The 27270-nt window shown below is 39.6% G+C and overlaps 4 protein-coding genes, 3 long non-coding RNA genes and 2 pseudogenes across 9 annotated transcripts in view; 4 read left to right on the top strand and 5 right to left on the bottom strand.

The window, feature by feature from the left end:
- The window catches only part of LOC146450009 (uncharacterized), a 71187-nt gene extending 64605 nt beyond the window's left edge, over positions 1-6582 (bottom strand). The window contains exon 1 of the long non-coding RNA XR_014860425.1: positions 6306-6582. This is a non-coding gene — a long non-coding RNA (uncharacterized LOC146450009). The remainder of the gene's footprint in view (positions 1-6305) is intronic.
- Positions 1-16921, top strand: part of LOC146450006 (contactin-associated protein-like 2) — a 96647-nt gene extending 79726 nt beyond the window's left edge. The window contains exon 2 of the mRNA XM_085100903.1: positions 15712-16921. The gene's annotated coding sequence lies outside the window, so the exon portion shown is untranslated. The remainder of the gene's footprint in view (positions 1-15711) is intronic.
- LOC146450012 (uncharacterized) lies at positions 275-2128 on the bottom strand (annotated as a pseudogene).
- Positions 2127-3712, top strand: LOC146450011 (uncharacterized). The gene is made up of 3 exons (XM_085100906.1): positions 2127-2334; positions 2645-3277; positions 3564-3712. Exons 1-3 carry the CDS (start codon positions 2127-2129, stop codon positions 3710-3712), a joined length of 990 nt encoding a protein of 329 aa, XP_084957032.1.
- Positions 4060-5333, top strand: LOC146450010 (contactin-associated protein 1-like). The gene has a single exon (XM_085100902.1). It carries the CDS (start codon positions 4123-4125, stop codon positions 4705-4707), a length of 585 nt encoding a protein of 194 aa, XP_084957028.1. The 5' UTR covers positions 4060-4122; the 3' UTR covers positions 4708-5333.
- LOC146450008 (uncharacterized) lies at positions 9593-11200 on the bottom strand. The gene is made up of 2 exons (XR_014860424.1): positions 10962-11200; positions 9593-10766 (listed from the first exon to the last, which is right to left on the bottom strand). It is a non-coding gene; the product is annotated as an uncharacterized LOC146450008 (long non-coding RNA).
- LOC146450007 (peroxidasin homolog) lies at positions 13613-16545 on the top strand. The gene is made up of 2 exons (XM_085100901.1): positions 13613-14212; positions 14493-16545. Exons 1-2 carry the CDS (start codon positions 13840-13842, stop codon positions 15638-15640), a joined length of 1521 nt encoding a protein of 506 aa, XP_084957027.1. The 5' UTR covers positions 13613-13839; the 3' UTR covers positions 15641-16545.
- Positions 16922-17048: 127 nt separating the features above from the next.
- Positions 17049-21557, bottom strand: LOC146450005 (uncharacterized). Of its 2 annotated transcripts, XR_014860423.1 has the most exons (4): positions 21473-21557; positions 18908-19024; positions 17255-18481; positions 17049-17152 (listed from the first exon to the last, which is right to left on the bottom strand). It is a non-coding gene; the product is annotated as an uncharacterized LOC146450005 (long non-coding RNA). The 2 variants fall into 2 exon arrangements; XR_014860422.1 differs by having other exon boundaries at positions 17055-18481.
- A 2280-nt stretch (positions 21558-23837) lies between these two features.
- Positions 23838-27151, bottom strand: LOC146450004 (uncharacterized; annotated as a pseudogene). The gene is made up of 4 exons (XR_014860418.1): positions 26924-27151; positions 26559-26765; positions 25251-25450; positions 23838-25053 (listed from the first exon to the last, which is right to left on the bottom strand). The product of XR_014860418.1 is annotated as an uncharacterized LOC146450004 (transcript).
- Positions 27152-27270: the final 119 nt, after the last annotated feature.

Raw genomic sequence — 27270 nt, 5'->3', positions numbered from 1 at the left:
ACAACTTTTTAAATTTGAAAAAAAAAAAAAAAATTCCATAACCCCTTTTATAATTTATAAGCTTGATAGTCAATAAAAAATGGCTAAATTCGTCACGTGCATGAGTTTTGATACCCAATGAAAACACAGATGAAAACCACACGTGCTTAAATGGATCACATATCAAAACCACGCGTGGTCTTTATCTGTCTTCTCATTGGAAATCAAGATTTATGGATCAAAACAAAACAAATTGAACACTAAAACAATACTTCAGTTTAATTAATAATCATAATTAATTAGTTTCCTTCTCTTCTTTCTTTGTTTACAAACTCACACCTTGCCGCGTACTCTCCTTCATGAGGCATCAGGACAACGACGAAAAATAACAAATCTGCAATAAAAAGTAAAAAAAATAAGAATAAAGGTCAATCTATATTCTAACTGTACTCTTCGACGAAAAGAGTATCTTGCATTGAGCATAAATTCTATATCCTCTCTTACCTTTTATCCGAAGCATCTAAAGGATTTAATGCTTCGCTTCCCACAGTTTTATCTAAATGCCTTCGGATGCCACAGATAATTCCATAAAGGGTCCTTGCTGGATACACCTTCCCTTCACTATTCGCAACCTCCTGGACAAATTTACTCAGCCAGTAGTTTAAAGCGTTGGCATCCATATTTGCCAAATCTGTACTCAAGGACTGAACTTTGGAAAAATCTCCATAATCTTTAAAAGTGCCACCAGCATCAAGTACAGGAACTTTAACTTTTCTATTTATCTGCCCTTCGCGAAAAATTTTTATCGCCCGTTTGGTTTTGTAAGCAGTTGACTTAGGAATGCTCCCTTGCAACGACTTTGATTCTTCTCCCCCAGTTTTTGGAAAACGAAAACGGCTTCGGTATTCGCTGCAAAAAACTCTGCCATCTTCACCACAACATGCCTTACAACGAACAACAACAAAATTTTCACATTTTGATTATTATTAAAATACGTCTCATGGGAAATTAATGCACTGAAACTAACCCCTAATTACTAAAGAAGTGTGAATAGTTTTAGAATTTTTACATGAAACACACTTTCGAGTGTTTGATATGGCTTCTAAAATGATCAATAATTCAGTCTTGGAGAAATTCAAGGCTAAAGTTGACAAAATTTTATGGCCAATTACGATCACATATCCAAACCACGGTCACAGTAGTTAAATCATCTCATAGACAACAAGCTCAAGTGCAATAATTGTTGTATTAAAAACAGCCAAAAAAATTGCTGTCTTTCTGATTTCATTTTGCAAGAAAAACCACAAGACAGTTTAACGGCCATCATTTCTCGGCCATGGTGTAATTATGTATAGCCAATGAAGCATGCAGCAGTTCGTTGACCGTAATATAAATCATCTCATATCCAAGAAGCTCAAGTGCAATAATTTATATTTTTTAAAGCAACCAAGAAATTTGCTATGTCTTGCTGATCTCAAGAAACGACCACAAGAAGATTTAATAACCATTATTTCTCGGCCGTCATGGTACAGAAAAGAGAGAGAAGAACGGAGAAGTACAGCTGAGTCGCCAATGCAGTCAATTTTTAGGATTTCATCCACAGACTCAAAAGTAAGAACCACTGTTAGCAGCACGATAAACAAAAACTGAAACTAAAGAGCTTTCAGATGGATGACCTTTTCAAAATACTGTAAAGGGAATAAACAGCATCGGTCATTAACCCTTCAAACTATTGAATGGGATATCACCGTTCATAAATGACAAATTACATTTGTATTTCAACAGATAATTTACATGCAGTGACGTGATAAAAGCGTGATCCGACAGTTGTTTTCTTTCTAAGTGAACTCGTTTGACCTCAGTAAAATGATATACTTCCTGCAAGAGCGAATCAACAGAACAAGCCTAAACACGATCTGATATATATTGTGGATTCTTAAAAGTGAATCAGTGAACCTCGCACGAAAGAAAAGGACAAACATATCCTAAGCACGAACTACACCACAGTGAACTGGTCTGAAGGCCGGCAAAGAAGAAAAAAAAGTCATCAGAATTTATTTCGATTGCCAAGTTTCAGCTGAAGTTTGCGGTGGCGACAACAATGAAAAAACAAGATCAAGAAGAGAAGCGTACAGACAGATTGTTCCATGTCTGGCTTGCTGTTGTCTGTTGTGTGTTGTATCGCACTTATTCACGTGGAACTCAGAATACAAGAACATCATCGACTGATATCACACTCAGTAACAACATGTGATCAGTTAGAGACACAAATCCTTCGTAAAGTACAGCAGAATTACGGAAGATGGCAAGATGACAAAGACAGCCATTCACAAGGTCAATGGCGGGAAACAAGAGGTAAGTTTCGCTCCTGTCGTTGGCATTTTCAAAACAATTTAATTTCACAATGGTCCAGTATTCTTGTCTGTCTTTAAACTCAGTTTCCTTCCGACATTTATGCAAAAATTTGTAAGCCAAAATTTAAACTTTGTAGCCTGTGTCTTCTTCAAAGAGGAACTCGGGAATTGTGGCTCTCAGCCAAGACAGCGTGACAAATATTTGAACCTTGGCTCAGTTTTTAGTAAACATTTATCAGTTTGTCATTCTTTATCTCTTTCTGTATCATAAGTTCGCTTACACCTTTTAAAATTAATTTTAAATTTTCAAGGTGATAAAGCCATATGGTCAAGACAAAAACGCGCTTCACCCGATGATTCACAACAATCTGTCCAAACAGCTTCTGAAGTAAAACTGTTGATCAAACAAGAGCTTCGTCTGCTGCAAAACCAAATCTGTGCCAGAGATGAAAGACTCTGCCGCCAAGGACCACAGGGAATCGCAGGACGACGGGGAAGACGCGGAGCCCGAGGGAGACCCGGTCCAGAAGGACCCCCTGGGAAACATGGACCAGTAGGACCTCAAGGACCAATGGGGATAAAAGGTGATCTCGGAGTGCCGGGTGAGCTTGGTCCCCCGGGACCAAGGGGCCCACCGGCGATGAAAGGCGCCAAAGGTGAGCCGGGCCAGTCCATCTCAGCTCCTTCTCTGGTGCAGCATCCAGTTGGAACGACAGCCAATGAAAGTCAAACAGCCATCTTGAAATGTACAGCAGATGGTAATCCGCCTCCAAAGATCACGTGGTCTAAGCTGAATTCATCACTTCCTGCTGGACGTCATGTGATTGAGCCCAGTAGCGCTCTGACTGTGAAGGACGTTAGACCTGGAGACGACGGAGTTTACAGCTGCAGAGCTGAAAACTTGTTGGGAAGCGTCAACGCCAGAGCCAAACTAACTGTTCAATGTAAGTTGTTCAGTATGCTTTCGTCGCGTTTCAGTCAATTCTGTTAACCTTGTACTGTCTTTCCAAGCTCCGTTTTGTGTGACATTTTCTAGGATCTGGTTTTTAAGAGCCTTGCGGTATAATTAATGTGGCAACCTGTGGAAAAATTGAGATGCGATTGACCGAAATGCGTCAGATTAACCGGATTGATTTGTTTAGCATAGCGCGTGTGCGTTATAAGCCTTAATCAGTGAATCAACCTTATCCTGAATCTAATCATACTATGTTCTGTGTCCACTTTCCACAGTCGCTCCCCAGATTTTGCTGCCATCCAAAGCACTGTTGGCAGAAGAAGACCAAAACGTCACCATCGCCTGCACTGCTGCTGGTCAGCCGCAGCCTAGTATCACATGGTTAAGACAGTTGGTGGTTTGCCAAAAGATAGAACTGAAGTAAGAAAAGGAAACCTAACAATCTACAAAGTTGAAAAGAAAGACAGTGGAATATACATCTGTAAGTCAGAGAATATTCTGGGATCAACAACAGCCTTGGCTCAACTCATGGTATTTTCTCGTCTCCGATTCAAATTCCATCCACCGAAAGAAGTGACTCCTGTGATTGGTTCAACTGTCCATCTGCCGTGTGTGGCCGAGAGTGACCTGAGAACTACAATAAACTGGACAATGGATGGCAAGTTTTCACTTCCTGTAGACTCGCATGTTTTATCAATTGGCACACTGGTTCTTCAAAACATCAAGAAATCTCACGATGGGTATTAAACCTGTAGAGCGACTAACGCACTGATAACAGTAGAAGCTAAAGTCAAAATCAATTTCCCAGTTAATGCCGCTTCCTGTTCTGTGATAATGAAATACGTCAGCAGTGTAAGCGGAAATTACGTCATTGATCCAGATGGCACAGGAGGTCTGGCACCATTTACAGTGTACTGCGACATGACTGACAAGCATGGAGTTGGCGTGACAGTCATCAGTCACAACAGTGAAAGCAGGACGTACGTAAAAGGATATGGGCGTCAAGGTAGCTACTCACGTGATATTCGTTACACCGGAGCGAGTCTGTCTCAACTGGCGAGTCTCACCAGAGTCTCTTCACACTGTGAACAGTTCATCAAGTACGAGTGTCTTGATTCGGTTTTACTTTACAACAACAATCCGTATGGATGGTGGGTGTCACGTGATTCTACTAAGATGACGTACTGGGGCGGAGCATCTGGTAGTGGTAAGTGCGCATGCGGGATGACCAAGTCATGTGTAGACTCCCGCCATGGTTGTAACTGTGATAAGGATGAGTATGCATGGCGTGAAGACAGCGGTCTCCTCACTGACAAGACACGTCTTCCAGTTAAACAGCTCAGGTTTGGGGATACTGGCGGTGGCTCCGAGCAAGGTTACCACACACTAGGAAAATTGAAGTGCTATGGCATAGAATGAACAGTGAAGATAAAACGTAATGACCAAACCAAAAACAACAAAATTAAAAAATTAAAAAAATGCTGACAGAAAGTCAACCCTTTTTACTTTAAATTCTATGATGTGATTCCCGTGAGTAATTCTCCCTAACTTGGATAAAATGCTTACGTGCAATCACTCAAATGACAGTTATTAAGTAGCGCTTGCCTTCTTGTCTAGAATGAGTTTTTACCAAAAAACTACAGGGCCGATGGGAATGCAATGTATATGCTAAGCTTAAAATAGTTTTGTTAATCAAGAATAGAAGCTACTCTGTGTAAGCGATTGACTGACTCAGTTGAAAACTGAATCAGATTAACTGACTTAGATCCAAGTGTAAGATACAATTGTGGCATTCTCATATGTAACACAGAAAGACAAAAGGGATTATTTTTCCTTGAGCTGTGCGGCTTTAATTTAATTCTACATAATTCTACCTTTTCAGTTGTGTTCTAAGTGTTGGTAGGTTTTAATATGTATTTAAAGTTCCTTAGGTGTGTTTCTTGTGTTTTTTTTAACTTGACTATAAGGCCGATTTTTTAATAATACTCAAGGATTTTTAAGCGAAATGTGGTAAATAAAGTTTTTTATTCGCAATATATGAAAGGAAATGTGATGTAATATTTTAAGCCTTGTGAACAAATGAGAATGATGTATTATTCAGTAATGACACAGGCAAACACGGAAAAAGAAATTCCGAGTGCTCTTATCAGGAGTCGAACCTAAGACCTTCCGATTAGCCATCGAAGTAGTAATCGGAAGGTCTTAGGTTCGACTCCTGATAGGAGCACTTGGGATTTCTTTTTCCGAGTTTGCCTGTGTCATTTACTGAATAATACATCATTCTAAAAGCTTGTTATTGTTTAGCAGTCAGTAACAGTAGTTTTAAACTTTGTTATAGCAATATCAGGGCAACAAACCTCAAAACTTTGGCTCATTAAAACAAACACTGTGATAGGGTTTTACACTGATTCACTTGACCAACAATTTTGTAGAAAGGATTGTTAATTGAAAACCAGTCCTGGAATATGCAGTACCAGTGTGGCAGTCTATTCCGGGTTAATTGTCTGATGTAATCGAGACAGTCCAAAAAAGAGCGCTTAAAATAATTTTCCCTGAGGCTGAGACTTACACAGAGGCCCTCCAGCTGGCTCAATTAACATCAATGGCTGATAGGAGAGAGTACTTGTGTTTTAAGTATATGGATGAAATGAAGCAAAGCGATCACCCCCTGGTCCACGAAACCCGTTGTTAATAGCTGCCATTATGATTTAAGGACAACCCCGCAGCAATTTTACTTGTTCAAAAACTTAATTAAATGCAGAACCAGCAGAGCGAAGGAATTTTTTACATTTAAATATTTCAAATGGTTAGTTGTTAGTATTATTAGATAAGTTTATTTATTTCATTATCTCTTGTAAATTTAGCTCGTTAATTCAGTTCTTTTCAACTGCCAGAGAGAGTTTTAATAAACTTAAACTTACCCTAAAAGAGCCAAACAACAGAAAGACTCGGTCTTTCTTATTGCACTAGGTTGCTAAATTTGCTTCAGCGTCGTATTAGTAGAATAAAATCTTGACATAAACATACTTCAACACCAACCAAAGTAATCTTCATACACCATGTGACATGAGGGTTTACTCTCAACAGGCTCTACTTCATTACAGTTTCTATAACACTGTAAAAACTAAAGCACTGTAAGGTCTCAAACTCTGGTCAAACCTGAGTCACACTGACGGTGCTTCCAGCTTATTTCCTTTGCGATGGACGCTTTTGTATTTCATCGACATATTTCTGTTAGTAAATACAGCTTATTTACCGGCCGGGAGGTCCGCATAGAAAAAAAAATTGGCCAAAGTTTTTTCACATTCGGACCGACCTAAGTTAAACTGGGAGATTCATAATTTTTATTTTGCGCATATTGTCCCTGTGTTTCAATTAAAAAAAAATAGTTCAAAAAAATGCGAATAACAGTACATTTTTTCGAAGTTTCTGCTTCGAGAATTTGGCAAATTGGTGATTTATAGCCAAGAAAACGGTGAGTCTGGCTCCCGTTCTTGGTTACCGTGACGGTGATCAAGAGATAGAAAATTCTTCCCGCTCACGGAACCAATCAGATTGTAGGATTGTCAGGATACCGCCTGTACAACAACCAAGAAAAATTAGAAAAAAATAAACCACGTTATTACACAAACAATAATTTGGTGATTCACTGATACAGCCATCTAAGTCTCCCATCTCTTAACATGGACGCATTTGTTATAGTCTGACTGATAGCGTTTTAACACGGTTCCTACAATCACACATCCCGTGCAGCAAGTACCGCCCTTCTCCTCATACCCCTCCCTAAAATAATTGCCCCCTACCCCACCAGTAGTAAAGCGGGTTTCCTACATCGCCCACTTTACTTATTCCGCCCCTTTTTGCTGATATCCAGGACGTAACCGGGGTAGATAAAGGGCGCATTCTTTTGGGAAAACTGTGGATATTCTTATTCCGGTTAATGAATAACAAAATACACAGAATATCAGTTCCTAAAAGAACGCACTTTAAAGGGGAAGTATCATGGGGTTTTTGATATCTTTTGTTAAAAATGATGAAATAAGACCTCCAATCAGCAGCCAAATAATTCTAGAATGACGAGAGGAAAGAAATCAAGTCAATTCTTGAAAGGAACAACTCGTGATCTGTTCTAGCGCATTTTGGAAACAAAAATGCGAAAACTTGAAAAACATTAGTCTAATATTTTTCAAGTTTCAATCCGGAACGACCTTTTCTGTTTCAGGCTAGAGGCACTAATTGACAGTTTTATTGTACTGGGGTCATAATTTATAACAAACTTGACAATTATTTCCTTGTTTCTGCTGACAGACGAACATTTTTGGGTTTTGAAATACCAGCAAATTTGCGTGATACTTCCCCTTTAAGACCTAAATGAACTCATCTAGAACAGAGGTAGGTTTCTTCTCTTTGATAGTATCTTTCTTGTCTGTCTTGTCCATCTGCTTGTATTGCTTTTTATCGCTACAACTTTTTACTTTCTTCACAGTTTTATCCATTTTCTCACTTTTCCCAAAACCTCTACGAGAACTATTTGACCAAAATTCGTCCAAAAGTGACACAGAAAAAACCGAATTATCATCAGCGGATGAATCATGAAATTCAACCGCGTATCCCCTGTTCCATTCCCACGCTGATGAACTACAGTTTTCGTCTTCTGCTTGCAGTTGATTTCTTTGATTAAGTTGACAGTCCTTCGCTTCAATTCTACAGTTTCTCGAATTTACATCACTAACACCATCTTCGATTCTGTTCAGAGCGTTGAAAGGATCTTCGGTTTCAATCACATGAGTACTTTTCTTCAAACTTGCTTCTTGTTTTTCTTGATAAGCAGATGTCGAAATATTCTGGGCCCAGTTGCTCGAAGCATGGTAAGCGCTAACCCAGGTTAAATACCACAACAACCTATAGGTTTTAACACCTCTTAACCAATGGTTAGCGCTAACCATGCTTCGAGCAATTCAGCCCTGATTTCTAACGTGCAAATCATCATCGTCTAGCCGATGAATTTCACGTCTATCAAGATTTGCTTCACAAGTCGTATCTTTCCCGGGTAATTTCACCTTCGTTCTATGCTTCTTCAAATTTCTTTTAGACTTCTTGCGTACTTCATGGCTTTCGTCTGCTCGACTGAGTTTGCTCCAATAACCGCTAAGCACGCTTTAAATCTTGTCTTTCGTTGTCTGCGGCGACCGCAGACCTCACTGATCCAGCTGTAAACAGGACACACCAGATAAAACCGGATTTTTGTCCACGTAAAAGCCCTTTAACATCTCCCACCTTTCAGTAACGCTATTTGCGACGAAAGCTTTGGCAAGATCTATTTCCGAAGAAAACCCGAGTGGTTGACCCAATAAAAACGGTCCTACTACCAATTCTTTCAATGGTGACGTCACGGTCAGTTTTCAATGACCTGAAAAGTTGTAGAAAAACCCGTTTGGTTGACCACTCCTGTTCTTTATTTAAACAGGTAAATTTGCTACATATTTTCTCTTTCTTGTGGGATAATGGAGTAGCTTGGAGTTAAGAGGACACTTTGTGACAATCTAACAAAACACTGAGTATCAAACTTGTGATTGACTGGCATCTTATCAAGAGTGACGTAGTACTACTCTTGTTGCTTTAATAATTTCAAAGAAATCGACCGAGTTGCCCTGGGTACTAACCCATACCAGCGCGAAACAGTAAAGACTCTTGTTCTGTTGAGTCTCCTTATTTTTCTGATGTATTTTGTTCGACATTCTGCATACTTAAGCCAAAAGCGTAAGCCAACGACTTCAATTTCGTTTGCGTCGCTATTTTCGCGAGTTTGATCGCACGAAAAAAAACAATAAATTGGCTATTAACATAAACGGTAGAAAACACAGATTGTCCAAAATCAGGCGCTATATTTGTAAAAGATTATTGGGAGAGAAATGTGTAGCACACTGTGATGTGAAAATGGGCCATTTTGATAAAAAAAAGCTTGTTAGTTTACAACTCAGTTTGTATACACACTTGACAGTCAAGTTAAAACTCTCTATATTGGATTGAGGCACAAATGATGGCCTACACCTGATTATGGTCTTTTATATTTTGAAGGTTTGACTGCTTGTTTTTCATTGCTCCGATCAGCTAAGTGAACCATTTAACATAGCTACAACCTTGGCCAATTGCATTTAAGACACTTGACAGTTCAAGTTTTTCGGCATTCAGTTTCTCTTTCCTTCAACAACCTTAACCCAAAGGCTCTGTAGCGGTAGTGTCTCACCGATTCAGTGACGGTGGATTAGCAATTTCTCCTTCTCCTTCAACTTCTGGTTGGTCTCTTGGTTTCTCTTTTGGTTTGGTGTCCCGAGAGCTCTCACCAAGGTCATCACTTTCATAGGTTGTCTGTGACAAAACAAATACGCCATTGACGAGTTGCTTTGAACTTCGTTATGAAACCGAGGCTTCGTGGATACTTTTTATTGTGAAAAATAGTTTTCATTCATAGGCAAACAAAACTACTTTTCACATGAAAAGCTTTGTACTTAGCCTTACTTTCGTAATGACGTTCAAAGCAACTCGGAAATGGCATTTTACGCATCAGTTAATTCCAGCTGTGCTTATCCCCCCGGGCAATAGTGGGGCATTTTTCCGCACTGTCCATCCCGGGGGTCGGGCATTAGCCTTCCACCCAATTACCCCGGGGCATTTGACCACCCCAATTTTTTTACCATATAACATTTTCGCTTCTTCTAATGACCAATTCATTGTAAAATTCAGTATGTGTTTTCTAGAATACGTCTAGATACGACGCAAATGGGAGGCTAGAGCTCCAGAATGACCAATTTGGCACTAAATACGGGAAACAAGACCTAGCTGGGACTAAATTTGGCCTGAATTACCTTGGATGTTATTGCAAGTAAGTCGAGAAAGGAAGAAAACAAAACATTTTTGTGCCCCTACCCCGGGGCATTTGAACAACGTTTTGTCCCGGCTGTGGGGCATTTGCCAGCTTAAATTCAAAATATCCTAATTCGGGGGGGGGGGGGGGGGGAAGTTGGCCCGGGGGGGGAATGGGCACAGCTGGAATTGACTGATGCATTAGCGAGACATTTATAACAACAACGAGGAGTGGGCTACGTTTCGGTCGATACCGAACCTCCAAACTTTTGAAACTTTCTAAACATTGTGGACTTTCTCGCGCTTCTTCAAAAAAAGGTTCACAACGTTTGTAACGCCTGTATTTTATCAATCACCGATTATCTCCGACAATGCCATCCAATATCTTAGCCATCTTCTTAGCCGGATGGATTTAACGACTTGACCGACCATCGGGTATTTTCACGAAAATCAGACTTTAGTGTATTTGATGAGGAGAATTTCTGGGGAATGTTTGTTTGAAGCTTTACTGTATCTCAAGAGCATCCTCTAAAGCCTTTTTTGAGATATGATTTCCGCTTCACTTGGTCCAACAATGTGTTTGTTCGCATGCGTATAACGAACTCCTCAGGATTCTAAAAAGAAGAAAAGGAAAGTTACAGTCACGTTACTACGCAGCTGTACTACTGCACGCCAGCTAGGTCAATAACTGTTTGTGCCGCGCACTTTAGATAGGACTGAGATTGAATTGCGCTGTATCAGCGATTTAAAGCCAAAATGTCTGTAAATCAATTGTAAGCTGCCTTTTTTGTTTGACCGCTGGAGCCTACCTTTTCTTGTTGGTCCAGTGCTTGTTTAACAGTGGGCGCCAATAATGCGGCGTGATTGGCCACTTTTAGAAGCAGCTGAAAAAATATCATGGTTACAGTCTTGATGTCTTCACCATCAGAGCTGAACTGTTAAGAAAACAACAGATATTAACAATCACAACACTACAGACAACGCAATCCACAGATCCAAAACTTATAGCCACCTACGCATAGCATAACAAACCGCACCACAGAAAGGACTGGGGTTTGTAAAGAAACTGTGGTGCTGCGTCGGTGGGGAGAAGAAACGAATGTTTGGTTTATCAACAGAGTTGATAACTAAAGGTAAATTGGCCACCGTAAAGAGATTCGATAATAGAGCGTTTACCCTTGTTATTACAGGGTCATACAGAAAACGAGAACAAGAAACACTGTTAGAAGTCTGTAACAATGATTATTGATGAACTGGTATTTAAATTATTTATGCAGCTTGTAAACTACAGTGTAAACGTTTTATTAAATAGACCTGAGTACTGGTCAAAAGCTTTTAATGAATGATCACTATTTAACAATTATTCCACCAGCGCGTTGGACATGAGTTTATATATAGCCAATGAAGCGAATAGCGTTGAGTTGAGTGTAATCATTTAATATCCAACAAGCTCAAGTGTAATAACAGTTTTATTAAAAAGTATTAAAACAAGCAAAAAATTTGCTATGTCTTGAAGATTTCATTTTGCAAGAACGACCACAAGACGATTTTAACGGCAATGACCATTATTTCTCAGCCGGCATGGTTTAATGGCTCATATGACCCTTTGATTCAGTAATTCACTGAAAGGCGCGTGTTTTACTGTAGAAAAGACAAAAGAGCCAGTGATGGCCACGGCGTGATTGGAGCCAAACTAATGCAAGATAACGAGTTTGCTAGATGTTATTTAACTGTGATTGTATTTCTTTCTTTTTTTCGTCAAAAACAATATGGGAGACTGTTATCAAAGCAGTTGACTGCACCGTCTGATAACGGCCGTGTGACTTCATACCACGTGACGTGGTTTGTCCAATGAGAACGCGCAGAAAATATTTTTAATTATTTTCAGGAGCCCTTTATCCTGTAATAGGCTCCTGTTATTTTTAATTATTTTTCGGACAAGCTCTCAGCCTTTCCAATATACCAACTGCCAGAAGGGGTCTATTTACTAAATATAGCATGGCTGATAGAGCAATCAAAACCCTGAAATTACATTTTCCAATGATCCAGGTTTTCAAATTAGGATTATTTCAACAGACTTAGTAGTAAGAGCCAGGGCCCATTTGTTCAAAGCCCGATTAGGAAAGTCCTGGATTAAAGTGAAGTTTGATTCGAGTTTAATGACTAATAATCAAAGATTCTTCCAAAGATTTTGTCCCTCAGTTTTGACTTTAGACTTGTCTTTATCATTAGCTTAAAATTAGATTTTAAAAGCAATTTTAACAAGCGAGCTGGAAACTTCGTTCAACTTTTAATTGGGGATTAGCGTTAATCGGCTTTCGAACAACTGGGCCCAGTACTACAGAAAAATACAGCGTAGGCGGGCAATTTTTTTAGGATTTCATCCACAGACTTAAAAGTAAGAACAACCGTTTGCAGACACGACAAACAGAAACTAAAACTAAAAAATTGTCAGATAGATGTCCTTTTCCAAATACTGTAAAGGGAATAAACAGCATCGGTCATTAACCCTTCAAACTACTGAATGGGATATCACCGTTTATAAATGACAAATTACCTTTGTATTTCAACAGATATTTTACATTCACGTGATAAAAGCGTAATCTGACAGTTGTTTTCTTTCTTAGTGAACTCGTTTGACCTCAGTAAAATGATATACTCCCTGTGCCTCTGAATCTACAGAACAAGCAAAAACACGATCTGATATATTGTGGATTCTTAGAAGTTAAACAGCGAACCTTCCGCGAAAGGAAAGGACTAACATATCCTAAGCACGAACTACACCACAGAGAACAGCTCTACAGGCTGTCAAAGAAGACATAAAGGTCCTCTGAAAAAATTTCAATTGCGAAGTCTGCCGTGGCAGTCGCTACAACAATGCAAAAACAAGATCAAGAAGAGAAGCGTACAGACAGATTCCGCAGCTTGTGTTCCATGCCTGGCTTGCTGTTGTCTGTTGTGTGTTGTATCGCACTTATTCACGTGGAACTCAGAATACAAGAACATCATCGACTGATATCACACTCAGTAACAACATGTGATCAGTTAGAGACACAAATCCTTCGTAAAGTACAGCAGAATTATGGAAAATGGAAAGATGATCAAGGCAGCCATTCACAAGGTCATTGGCGGGAGACAAGAGGTACGTTTCGTTCCTGTTGTTGGCATTTTTCAAAACATTTTAATTTCACAATGTATCGGCACTCTTGTCTGTCTTTAAACTTAGTTTATTTCAGACAGTTATGCAAAAAATAAAATTTAAGTCAAAATTAAAGCTTTCTCTATCTACCTCAAAAAAGAACTCGGAGAATTGTTGCTCTCAGCCAAGACAGCGTGACAAATATTTGAACCTTGACTCGGTTTTTAGTAAACATTTATCATTTTATCATTCTTATCTCTTTCCGTATCATAAGTTCGTTTACAACTTTTCATATTAATTTTTTAAATTTTCAAGGTGATAAAGCCATCTGGTCAAGACAAAAACGCGCTTCACCCGATGATTCACAGCAATCTGTCCAAACAGCTTTTGAAGTAAAACTGCTGATCAAACAAGAGCTTCTTCTGCTGCAAAACCAAATCTGTGCCAGAGATGGAACGCTCTGCCGCCCAGGACCAAAGGGTCACGCGGGACGACGGGGAAGACCAGGTCCCCCTGGGAAACATGGACCAGTTGGGCCTCAAGGAACAATGGGTATAAAAGGGGATCTCGGAGCGCCGGGTGAACCTGGTCCCGTGGGACCAAGGGGCCCACTGGGGATGAAAGGCGCCAAAGGTGAGCCGGGCCAGTCTATCTCGGCTCCTGCTCTGGTGCAGCGTCCAGTTGGAACGACAGCCGATGAAAGTCAAACAGCCATCTTGAAATGTACAGCAGATGGTAATCCACCTCCAAAGGTCACGTGGTCTAAGGTGAATTCTTCTCTTCCGGCTGGACGTCACGTGATTGAGCCCAGTGGCGCCCTGATTGTGAAGGACGTTAGACCTGGAGACGACGGAGTTTACAGCTGTAGAGCTGACAACGTGTTTGGAAGAGTCAACGCCACAGCAAAACTAACTGTTCAATGTAAGTTATTCAGTATGTTTTAAACTTATTTGAGTCATTTCTGTAAGCCCGCATTGCCTTCCCAAGCGCCGTTTCTCGATCAACTGGTTTTGCAAACTCAGTAATTGTTATACAATTACTGTGACAACGGGTACACTAATCACTGCGTCAGATAAATCGGATTTTTTTTATTTGTAGCAATTTTCTCGCTATTCGTGTGTTTCCAGGGCCTTTACCTTATCATGATCTGATTATACTACATTCTGCGTTAAATGTTTTTATGTTGTATTTTTTTTGACAGTCGCTCCTCAGATTTTGTTGTCATCAAAAGTTAGGGCACAGTGGGGAAAAAACATCACCCTCGCCTGCACTGCTACTGGTCAGCCGGAGCCGAGTATCACGTGGTCCAAACAATTTGGTGGTTTGCGAAAAGTTAGAACAGAAGTTATGCAAGGAAACCTAACGATTTACAAAGTGGCAGAGAAGGACTGGGGAACATACATCTGTAAGGCAGAGAATATTCTGGGATCAACAACAGCCTCGGTTCTACTCACGATATTTTCTCGTCTGCGGTTCAAAGTCCACCCTCCTCGGGAGGTGACACCAGGAATTGGTTTAACTGTCCGTCTGCCGTGTGTAGCCGAAAGTGACCCCAAACCTACAATCACCTGGACAAAGGATGGCAAATCTTCTCTTCCTGTAGACTCAAATGTTCTACTGAATGGAACACTGGTTCTTCAAAACATCAAGAAATCTCACGAGGGATATTACACCTGTAGAGCGACTAATGCACTGACAACAGTAGAAGCTAAAGTCAAAATCAATTCTCCAGTCACTGTTACCTCCTGTTCTGTTATAAAGAAATACGTCAGCAGTGTAAGCGGAAATTACGTCATTGATCCAGATGGCACAGGAGGTCTGGCACCATTTACAGTGCACTGCGACATGAGTGACAAGAATGGAGTTGGCGTGACAGTCATCAGTCACAACAGTGAAAGCAGAACGTATGTGTATAATGGGCGAAGTTGGGGCAAGCAAGGTAGCTACTCACGTGATATTCGTTACACAGGAACGAGTCTGTCTCAACTGGCGAGTCTTACCAGAGTCTCTTCACACTGTGAACAGTTCATCAAGTACGAGTGTTATAATTCCATGCTGTTGGGAGGTGGATTTGCGTGGTGGGTGTCACGTGATTCTACTAAGATGACGTACTGGGGTGGATCATCTGTAAGTGGTAAGTGCGCATGCGGGATGACCAACTCATGTGCAGTCTACTCCTATGGTTGTAACTGTGATAAGAATGACAATGCATGGCGTGAAGACAGTGGTCTTCTCAGTGACAAGACACGTCTTCCAGTTAAACAGCTCAGGCTTGGGGATACTGGTGGTAGTGGCACCCAGCAAGGCTACCACACACTAGGAAAATCTAAGTGCTATGGCATAGCATAAACAATGACGTTGTAACATTATTTCCGGAATATTTTTCGAAAAGTAAGAACCAGAAACGTGATCCTTTTTAGTTTTTACTTCCTCTTTAGCTGATCATTAATGTATACAAATGATATGGAACAAAAGTTATATGCAGCAAGTTTAACACAGATACAACGTATAAAATAGTGATTAAAGATGTGGAAATTTGGAAATGTTGGGTTTTGAGAAGAGAGGAAAATTGGAGAACCCAGAAAAAAGCCCTTCGGAGTAAGGATGAGAACCAACAACAAACTCAACCCACATCTGACGCGAGTCCGGGAATCGAACCCGGGCCACTTTGGTGGGAGGCGAGTGCTCTCACCACTGCACCATCCCTGCTCCCCAAATTCCTATTTGATCCTGAATCTGAGGGCCACAGGTCTGTTTGCTGTAAGGGACTATTACGTATCACCCTCGTTAAAAAGTAGATTTATTTAACCAAAGGTGTGTACAGGTCATTACGATAGAGCTTACATAAAGCTCAATGATCTTCACTGACCGCTGACTGTGAACATTCGAGATCGTTGCTAAATAAGCGTTAGTTGAGATTGAGTTGTAGAAGAGCAGTTGTCGTCTCTAGCTGTAGAGCAAGACAAGTAAAGAAGAAAAGAAAATGTAACTCAGCGTTACAGCCTAACATTGTCAGGCGGACTGTTTTGAGCAGGATTCTCTACAAAAGGTCGGTGAAGCCAACTTAACTGACAAAGCCAAGATACTTGAGCCGCTTGGTTTAAATACACGCGACAAGCTGCATTAGTGGCATTTAATCCATCTAGCTATTAACCTTTGTAAGCTTTACTTTTTCATATTTTTAAACTTTTGTATAGCCGCATTGTAGCGTAGTTGCGTGTTTTATTCTTGTAGTCCCCGAAGCTTTGTTTTCCCGAAACCAAAAGATCGGGCAGTTTTAATACATGTACATCCAGCTGTTTTGTTTTTGTCTTGTTTTTAATGCCGTACGGATTAATCTTGCTATCTACAATTTATTATCACAAGTATTTTACTGATCAAGGTTTGCAAAAGATCCGGCATCTCTCAACGTCTTGTTGCTAATCGTTTTAAGAATAGTTTCTTGCCGGCCATGCTATCTAGAAATTACAACCACTAGATTTGATATTTAGAGTTTTTATACCCAGTTGTAAACATGCTATTGTAATCCAATCCCTAACTAGTGATATCACTTTTGAACATTTGTAAAATTTAACGCAATTCTTTTTTCTTAGTGCGATGGTATTTTTCGTTAATAAACCATAAACCGTTGTTGTGGTTGTGCTAAATTTAGAGGTTTGAATCTCATTTGGTGGAGAATCTGATTCACATTGATTCTACTGTACTTACCATCATGTAACAACATTTGCCCCTGCCAGCCTCACTGCCGCAGTCACAGGGAAAGTTCCTTTTTTCTGATCAATTCCACATCAGGGTTTTGAAGGAGAGTCTGGTACACGTCTTCTTGGAATGACGTCAGCGGACAAAACACCACCAACTCATCTGGAAAGAGAGAAAAGTAAACCTAAAACTCGACAAACCGGTTTGAAGGCCACCTTTGCTGTATGTTTTAAACTCAGACTGAAGTAGTTACAGCATTGTTACCTTTCTTTTTCTTTGTTGATGAAGGCGTGATATTTCCCTCCATCATGTACTGATCTGCAAAGGAATTCAAAACCATGGCAAATAATTCAGTATTTTTTATATATATTATGGGTTGTAGTAACTTTTATTACAGTGCAAACAATTAATCTGGAAAAAATATAGGGTTACAAAATTAAATCTTATTAGAAGTAAATTAGATGAACGAATATTACATTAGAAGAAAATTAAGACACACCAGACTCCCTGTTAAATGTTATCTAGTTACAGTCAACTCTTGCCTTGTGGATACCTTGCTATTACAGACACCCTGAGAATACGGACAGAAGCTAAGTCCCTGGCAAAATTAAATTACAGATGTTTGACTAAAATAAATTCCCGCTAATATGGACTCAGGCTATTAAGGACACTAACTCACTGTCCCGAGGGTGTAGACAATAAAGGGAGTTGACGCTGTTACAAAGTGCACAGTTCCTACAACCCTCTTCACCCTCTCTCATGTATGAGTTGGAAACTTGGTCATATGATTCAAGAACAATAATAGAGTGTCTTGTAATACTGGTTCAGCAGCAAAGGCTCAGCTGTACTCTAGGATTTAAGTTTTAGGGGTTTGTAGGGGTAACCTCATTCCCTTTGTCTTCGTGATATTCAAAATGGCAAATGATGACGAGGATCCTGGGGTATTTTTTGGAGTACGGATGTTTACAGTGTAAATGTGACCTTGCACAGGAGAACATACTGTATGTTTACGCTTGTCCGTTAAACGGGCAATTAGGCAAACAAAAACTTGCCTAAGTTATCACTCACTTTTGATTTACTTTTGCCTTGTGTCAAACATGCAAAGGCCATCTTTACCAAGCCCTTGATATAGTGTCAAAGGTTGTGAAGGCCTAGTCAAAGGTATTTCCTTATTTGATCAAGATTAAAGACAGGCTAAAAGTGTTTTCAAATGTTTTTTTATTTGTACACAGGTACCCTTCATAAATACATACCAGAGGTAAAACACCTTTCATGCAAGTTAAAGGACTGTCAAAGTTGATGTAAATCTGTAACTACGGTCATGTCAAGACATCTCAAAGGTCGTCACAGCCATACTTAATGATTCATTACATTACAATGTACATGGTTCCTTAACCAAAGTTCCTTAGTTTGTAAGGTACCTGGCTCAGCTTTCCAATAATTGTTCTGAGAGCTGTTACAGGAACAACCTCGCTTCCCTCAGATTCATATCTACAACAAAAAAATCATGTCAGTTGGACATGTACAGTTCTCAGTCACCCTCTTGTAACAGATAATTTATCAAGGATAATTAGCTACATTTAGAGAGCAGTTGAAGAGCTGCCTGCACAAAAAAAAATGCCCCAAGTGACTTCACGGAAATTGGGTTGAAGGAAAAACTACCATAAAAGCTGTATTTAGTCTCCCCCCCCCCCCCCCTTGCCTCTTATAAGCCCCTGTTTAGAGGTCACAGTTTAGAATAATCCCCCCTTGTCAATTAAGGCCCCCCTCCCTCCCTGCCCTCCTCAGCTGCCATGTTAGACACCACAAAAGAAATACTCAGTCAAACAATTTGTTAAAACATCAGTCCGTCAGAATTAAATTGCCCCAGATGATACCTTGTTTAACAGGGAACAATACATTTGAAAATAACCTTACCCAATGAATGTCACAACAGCTTCTCTTTTCCCACTGTCAGAGGTGTTGTGAATAGAGTCAATCACTGCTTCATAATATTCATCTAATCCCCACTGTATGGAGCAAGACATCTCTCCCCTTTAGAAAACACAAAAAAAATATATTAACGAGAGCATTTAAAATAACAATAGAAGGATCATTTATTCACAACGTTTAACCACAATAAAATGTAAAAAATAAAAAAGGGTTATGCAAGATCAAGAAGCGCGCGCTTAAGCTCGTGCGTGTACTTGAAGATGCAAGCTTTAGTAATGTGCACGTGCTAGCTGACGCAAGCTCAAGCAAAACAGCGAACAAGTCAATTGAACAGCTCAAATTATAGTCCTAGGGTAGAAAAACCAAAAGCATTTAAAAAAGAAAACGTTCTCTTTCATAGTTTTATAAGCCGAAGTATTGTTGTTTGTGTCTTCAAAGATAACCGACGGAGGTTGCAAATTTCATCCAATTGGGTCCATTGGTGTAAAGTTCACGCATGCCCAAATAGCGACCTTGGCGAGTTCCTATTCTGATGACGTAATTGCCATTGAGGTGAAAAAATAGAAAGTTCCTCCTCAGATTTCTCAAATTTCCTTCGGTGAAATTCCTTGCAATTTTGCAGCGATGTTATACCTTTTTAGCTTTCCTTGCTGTCAATTTATCAGAAGAATTTGTAAGACAAGGTTTTTGCTAAGCCAAAAAAACACAAAAATGCTAAAAACGAAAAAACTACCTTGACAACCCCTACCTTTTTTGATTTTAAAAGTTTCTTCTTGTCAGACTCTACCCGGTCGGAGCATATCGGAAAATTTTACCGAAGGAAATTGAAAAAAATTGAAATCGAAGCCAAACAGACGTCAAAAAATGACGATGTTTGAGTTATTTTAATTTGAGACTAAAAGCGTTGATTTCAGTGGTGACTGTTGAACAGCAAATTTTGGCCCTTGCAGGGCTCGAAATAATTTCCGGAGTGTCTCCGGACACGATGACCGGCCCAATTCATTTTAGCTCGGTCACGTACCGTTTCTGGCCGGTCAAATTATATAAAATAAGTAACTCTTAAAACAGGGGCCCATGAACCAAAACTGGCGTTATATATTTCCAAAAAAGTTAGAGCACTTTAAAGCACTCATTGTCAACAACTAAAGTAAATTACAGTAGCAAAACCAAAATAAGCTTATGTGTATTAATACGTACTGTACACTGTCTGTAAGACTAACGCGCAACACGTTAAATATCGTTATCGTATACATTAAATTTGTAAATAAGTAAATGCACAGTAAATGCCTCCAAATATATTGATTTCTGGTGTACGTATCACGGTGTGAGATCTTGATCCTAAAACTGGTCAAAAAGTATAGAGAGAGGGGTCATCAGTTTTTCAGACCCTAGTAAAGGGTGGATCGAGGCCAGGAGGTGCTATTACATATTAAAACAAAATATATTATGTAAATAAATAAAAAGGAGAAAGAGAAATTGCTTTTGCGTTCGCTTAAGACACAACAACCGACACAATCCAAAGTCCATGCAGTACTTTCTCCAGCCAGAAATTGTATGTGTTGTTAGGGTTGGGTCACTCAGTCTTGTGTAAAAAAAGGGGGCTGGGCCATGTGATTTTTATACCCCACAAATGCAAGTGCTCCGGCCCATCCACCCCCCTGTACTTTTTGACCAGTCTCTCACAGTAAATAATAATACAAAATGTGTACAGCTGCTGAAATTATTTCAGGTTACATTGGTATTCTCCAACCTAAAGTGCAAAATTGTTATTACGTCGCTGATTAGAAATAATAATATGCAATAACATTAACAGTAAGACAAAGTGATTGTACGGCTCTTGATGACCTTGTTTGTTTTGTTTCAGTAGCTTTGATTTGGAAAATAGCAAAAAGAACGAGAATATTAACTTTCGATTGATGTCACTGGCGCGCGCTTCGTGATCTTGCATAACCCTATTGAGCCACCTTAAAGTTAAGGTTTTACTTTAACAGCTCAAAGATGACAAGTTTTTCAAGATTCTGTAAGTTTACTAGGTCATGCCACCTCCCCTGACACAAGTGACAGTGTTGCTGAAAATATCAACAATTAGCTCAAAACTCGCCTAGTTTTTGCACTCTGGATTTTTTTTAAACCAAGCAGTAGATTTCAATGTCATTATAGTTCATGTAATGGCCACTACTTCTGCACTGATCATTTGTTGTCATTTGTTAGGATTTCTAACTCTTGGTACAAAAGTTCTACATTAATTCCATTAGCACTGAAGGTGTTTACAGGTGTAGTTACTTTAGTTATACATAATTTTTATTTTGTTCAACTTTGAAAGAACACACTCCTAATTGTGTTTGGAGTTGAGATGGTATATGCAACAGTCGATCAATGCATGAATGGATCTTAGGATGCATATCTGGTATTCCCAGCAGATTAGCAGGGGCAGATGACATCATCACCAACTTGGCAAAGGAGAGAGAGCCTGGGATCAAGATAATCGAACGCACTCCCTCATCTTTGATTATTACATGTCCGGCTAGTCATATTACATGTATAAAGTACCTTTTAATGATGTTTCATCTCTAGAGTCCAAAGATTCCACTTCATGGCCTATTAACTTTTCCCTGGCATCATTTTGACTGCTAAATCAATGAAAAGAAAACAAATTTTAAATTTTCCTCCCTTATTCATCACAATGGTGGTCATTATTGAGTTTTGTTGCATGCTTCCTTGAACAACTCTGTGTGCATACATCAGTCCACCTCAGTACAATTTGCAGTCAACTATTTAAGCTGATTTTGATAAAAAACAACAATAAAGAAGTGGGTTGGGAGGTTACACCAAAAAAGTTACACAAGACATTTGGAGCATCATACACAGAGTACTGCACAGTACCACAACAGGAGCATTTGAATAGTCACATGTCTTTAATTTTATCATCAGATGAAAAACCCACAAATAAAAACATCCTAATAATCCTACTGTCAAATTCAAACTCAGCCTAATGCATTTTAAATGATCGATTTTAAGCTTATTTTGACCTCTGCACAAATGAACCAGGACTAGCTAGATCAACTCCATCTTGGAGAAAACTAAGCGAGGAAAATGCCAATTGTGCACGTACATGTGTAGATTTCAATCTCCCTTAAAAGAAAACACCAACAGAAGAGAAAGCAAGATCGGACGATTACCCAGTCCTTGTTTCAGCGACAAACCAAAACTGATGAGGGGAAGAGAGGGAGCTGAGTTGTTGATTAATGAATGTACATGTAGTGGTGGAATCTGTTAATCGACAAGAAGTTTCTTTACAGATTCGTCCAAGATTGTAGCTACATGTAAGCTTATAAAAAATAGTTACTAAACCATACCATTTCGTCTCAATCCCTTCGTTTACACAGGTTTACAAGGCTGTCAGATGTTACATCAACTGCTGTTTTCTCGTATTTGTCCTCCGTAGAATCGTCATCCGTGACAGAGTCGTCACATTCCATCTTTTCCACGACTAAATGTGAATCTTTCCTTCGATTCGTATTTTCTGTCAAAGTGGCAACATCGGTTATCTCGACGGAGAGGATCTTATTTCAATCCTCGACTGGAAGATCAAAACTTGAGGCCAATCTTTCTTTGAAAAAGTTCTTAATAGAATACAGGGCTTTAGTTTAAAACTTGAGCAACGACGTGAAAACCTACTAGAAATACGTGACTCGCAAAACCTCGCGAGGCTGGGGCTGGGTGGAAAACCCTCTTTAATCGTATTGTAGCATCAAATGAGGAGATTAAAAGGGGCATAGGATTTTTTTTGATGAGCATGGTCTTTTTGTAGTTCCACAGGCTAGTTTGCGGTTTAACAACTATTTCTGACGCGACGTAATGTACAACGGGCGTGCAGCGCTGTCGTGTTGGATGAATTTATTTCCCAAGGAAAATTATTTTACCGCGGTCACAAAACGTGTAATTTCTTCAATGCAATCTTTCACAAAAAAGATTTCTAAAAGAAAGGGAAAATATTCAGGAGAGATAGTTCTGTATCCAGTGAATATTGATGAACATTGCAGTTGAAATTTGATCATGCACGCATATTTTTTCCGATGTATGCAAATTTTGCTCCAGACAGTCTGACGTCATTCAAGTGCGGACACCTTCAAAAAACATATATATATATATATATATATATATATATATATATATATATATATATATATATATCTGAGCTGATTTTCCAAAAGGTGGCTGTAGTTTTCAGCTCACAGGCAGACGAAGTCTGCCTGTGAGCTGAAAACAGCCAAGAAACTTCGACGCCTTGCGCTGGAATAAATTTGAGGGGGGGCCGCGTCACCTGCTATGCCATCAAACAGGCCAGGGTCTGGCCTTGAAAACCAATGGCATTAGAGGGGTCAGGAGTGCAAAGCTGGAGGGGGGGAGGGGTGGGTATGAATTGGCTTGTTGTGTTGACTTTACCGAATTTTTTTGATTTGCCATTCTCCAGTCAAGGAGACTTCTTTTTGTGGTCTCTAAAGAACATGTCGGTTTCTTTTAGGGTGAAAGATCAATGTCAGGCAGCCTTTCACTGTCCAGTGTATTCTGGGGTAGCTCAAGCAGAAGTCCAGCCAGCGGTGGGTGTTAGGGGAGGGGTAACTGCTAGAAGTGGCCCTTTGAGTTTGTGGCCACCTTTTGGAAAATCAGCTCAGATAGCAAAGGGTAATATTTTTCCAGTAGCTACCCCTTGCTGCAGCTGACTGCTTTCCCTGTGAATTGACACCAGCCAGAGGCCATTTGCATCAAGCCGGCTAATTTGGGCTTGCTATTAGCAAAGGGTAATATTTTTCCAGTAGCTACCCCTTGCTGCAGCTGACTGCTTTCCCTGTGAATTGACACCAGCCAGAGGCCATTTGCATCAAGCCGGCTAATTTGGGCTTGCTAATAGCAAAGGGTAATATTTTTCTAGTAGCTACCCGTTGCTGCAGCTGACTGGTTTCCCTGTGAATTGACACCAGCCAGAGGCGATTTGCATTAAGCTGGCTAATTCGGGCTCGCTCTCTGAGCTGATTACTTTCGTCTATCTTTTGGTTTTTAATTTTATAATGTACTGAAAGAAAACAATTTAAACGAATAATGTAAATTTAATCGAAAGAGACTTTATTATTGCATTTTGGTTTTTATTTGTATGTAATTAATACCTGAATTTCTATGGTAAGGCGCTAGTGTAGCTTGGTGTAATATCACGTAATTTTGATCTTCATACATTAATTCACACGGTATTAGCTATACTTAGCTTGATATACTTAAACTACAAGGATTCAAGGATTGCGTGAATTGTTTTGGTTAGAAACTTTTGCTTTTATTGGCAATAATCGGTTTTCAATTATTTGGTTGGCAATAATTGCAATCCATAACGTACCGCATCTTAGATTATGTTTATTAGTCCACAGTTATGAGCATATTGTCTAAAATACACTGAAGTATCGCACTATCGCTTTTTCTGACATTTTATTGTGTCATAAGTAAGTGAATTATGATCATCCGGGTGAGTGTAGTCCTGAGAAGGACTGTTTAAGGTGAGTTTTGCTGACGTTTTGACAACCTGAGCGAAAGTCATCTTCATAGTCAAGTGATTTGTGGAACGTCAGTAGATGGTATGTATGTCTGTGGTTGTTAACCTGATTGGTCAACGAAGTCGAGATGTTATTAGTCGTTTGTTAGAAAGCTATGATGTTATTGGCTGTGAAGACCGTAAAAGGTAATTGGTGCGTTTCGATCTTTCTTTTGTTAGTCAAAATGTTCATGGGTCTATTGTTAATAAAATGTCTTTTGTTTGTCTGAAACGTCAGTCAAAGTCACCTCAAACAATCCTTCTCAGGACTACACTCACCCGGATGATCATAATTCACTTACTTATTACATGCTCCTAGGTTCAAACCATTTACAATTTATGGTATCGTTTGGCTGTTCCTGTGGAAATCACAACTGGGATCATTGTAATCCCACAGGAACTCCACCGTTTCTGGGATGTCATGTAAAGCAATCAGAAATACTCTGGGGCGAGACTGGAAACGAATGGCCTCAGATTGGCATGCCTTCTTGAGTGGTTAATGGTGGCTGCCCACGTCAATTCGTTGGAAATGTTTCCTCTGTAAGGATCGATCCTAAAACAAAAAGAAATTTTTTTTAAAGAATAAAAAATAATTTTCGGACCGTCTGAATTGTAATGAGGTATGTTTGTATTGTTAACTGCATTGTCACTGAAAAGCCCCACCAGGGGAGTGTCAATAAAGTATTGTATTTTGCAACACTAGTTTGTTTCTCTCATTATTATTTTTTTTACATTAAGTACAGTACTCACGCTATTTGGTTTCCTGCACTCTCTAGCACCATCATTGTACAGGATTTCCCCTCCCTCTGGTAAAGTTTCTCTCTTTCTCCGGCCTCCTCCAGTGAAATCACCTCCCCTTCATACTCCACGATGACTTCCCCCCTCTCAATATCTCTGTTCGCGAATGCACATATCCCCGCCCCTCTTGGATCGGCGAGGATAGCATGCAACTACAAATAAAATAAGGAAATTAACCGTTAATTATGAAAGATTTTGTATACTGCGAGCCGGAAAGGATTAACTTTTTTTTTTTTACACCTACGTGAAAATGGTGACGACGATGATGATGATAATAATGATGATTATGATTAATTGCAATGCCATTCCATACTGTGTCTGTTTATTTACATCACCGAGACGCCTTTTTCCTCTATCAAACCGGCCATTTTAGCGTGCTTCTCGTGGCATCTTGGTAATATATGAACTCTTTTCGTTTCCTATGTCTCATTGACCGGTAATTCGTTGTTACCTTTTCAACTCCGGATACAAACAGTAAAGAAGGTTAGTTTTGAATGTCAGATGTTCCCCGCCATCTTAAAGGAGGGGTAAAAAGAAACGTTTGCGTGAGAGGCCAAAGTTGCTCCTCGTTATTTACTGTTTATTTGAATCTTGTCGCGCTGTGACATACTTATTTAATACTTTAAACAGTTAACTGCTTGGCTTCCCTAACCCTTTTAGTTATTCCAGTCAGTCAATACAGCCTAATTTCTAATTTTAATGAGTTGTTTTAAAACATATAAACTGTAAAGTAAAGTAAGAGTACAAATAAAGATTGTTGTTGTTGTTAGAAGAGTCTCACGTTCCAGTGCTCTTGACATTACAATTCGTTTGAAACTCAGAGTTAATTTATCCCGCTGCAAAGAAAACTTTAGAAACAAAACGTTCTTTGTTGTCATTGTTTATTTATATTTATGGTCTTTTCTACAAAGCGTTTTCCTTTTAAATGAACCGCGTTTCTCATTTTAATTTTTCCCTCTCGATTTTATTTTTCATAAGAAGAATTCTCTGAAAAATGCATGGCTACCCCCCCCACCCAATTTTCATTTGGAAGCACTTTCTAAGTTCTGCTTTCCACGAATAGTTTTAAACCGCGTATTAGTAGGTACCACCCATAGAAAACCCGAGTATCTCGAGATGCGCAGAACGTATGCGCAGTAACAATAGTAAGCACCGTCTTGAGCCTGTTTGCGCTTGGAGAGCGTTGTGCTTTTTAGTACAAGGCATTTTTTCACTTTGTGAAATGATATGTCTTCAACCAGTATTTCTTTATGAACTTACCTCGATTGGAGGCACGGGCGGAGGATTTAGTGCCATGTACCTTCCCACCATCTCTAACATAATTCTTCCCCCAAACTCAAATCCCGCGGGTTCCCTTCGGGTGCGTTGCAATTTTATTCCCAGGTACCCTCTTAAGCGACGCGTTGCTTTAGAGGCCACTCGCCATCCTCTTTTGGTTGCATGTCTTATGATGGCCTTCATAAATTGCTGTTGATTATTAAAAAGCAAAGCACTTCCAATCAATCAGTCGTTTACACCAACTGCTTTTCTTTTCGCTCAAAGTTCACAATAGATAGTTGCAAAACTTATCTTATATTATAAGTTTTGCGAAAGAGCCGAATCACAAGTGACGAGAGCTCACTTACCCTGTTGAAACTATTTCGTTTCATTAGCGTCTTCGTTTGTCCGTCTTCGCTATCCCCATCGGTCCACAAGGCCACCAACCTTTGATACTCTTCAAAGAGCTCTTCGGTTGCCAAAAAGTTTCCTTCTGAAGGTGCTAACGCTCTTTCTATAAATTTACCTAAAAGAGGGCATTTTGCCCGGCGCTTGTGTCTGAGCATAATCCGACGTACATTCACGTTGGAGGACATTTTGCTTCAGATACAAAACTTTCATTGAAAGGTAAGGCTGTAAAACGTTTTTACAGCAAACTGATTGGTTAGTTATGATGCCAACGATCCAGCATGCATGGGAATGAAAAGCTGTGGTC

Source organism: Pavona decussata, unplaced genomic scaffold (assembly GCF_977016875.1).
Source record: "Pavona decussata unplaced genomic scaffold, jaPavDecu1.1 SCAFFOLD_516, whole genome shotgun sequence".
NCBI lineage: Eukaryota > Metazoa > Cnidaria > Anthozoa > Scleractinia > Agariciidae > Pavona > Pavona decussata.
The sequence above is the reverse complement of the archived record's forward strand: the minus strand, read 5'-3'. Positions and strand labels throughout refer to the sequence as shown.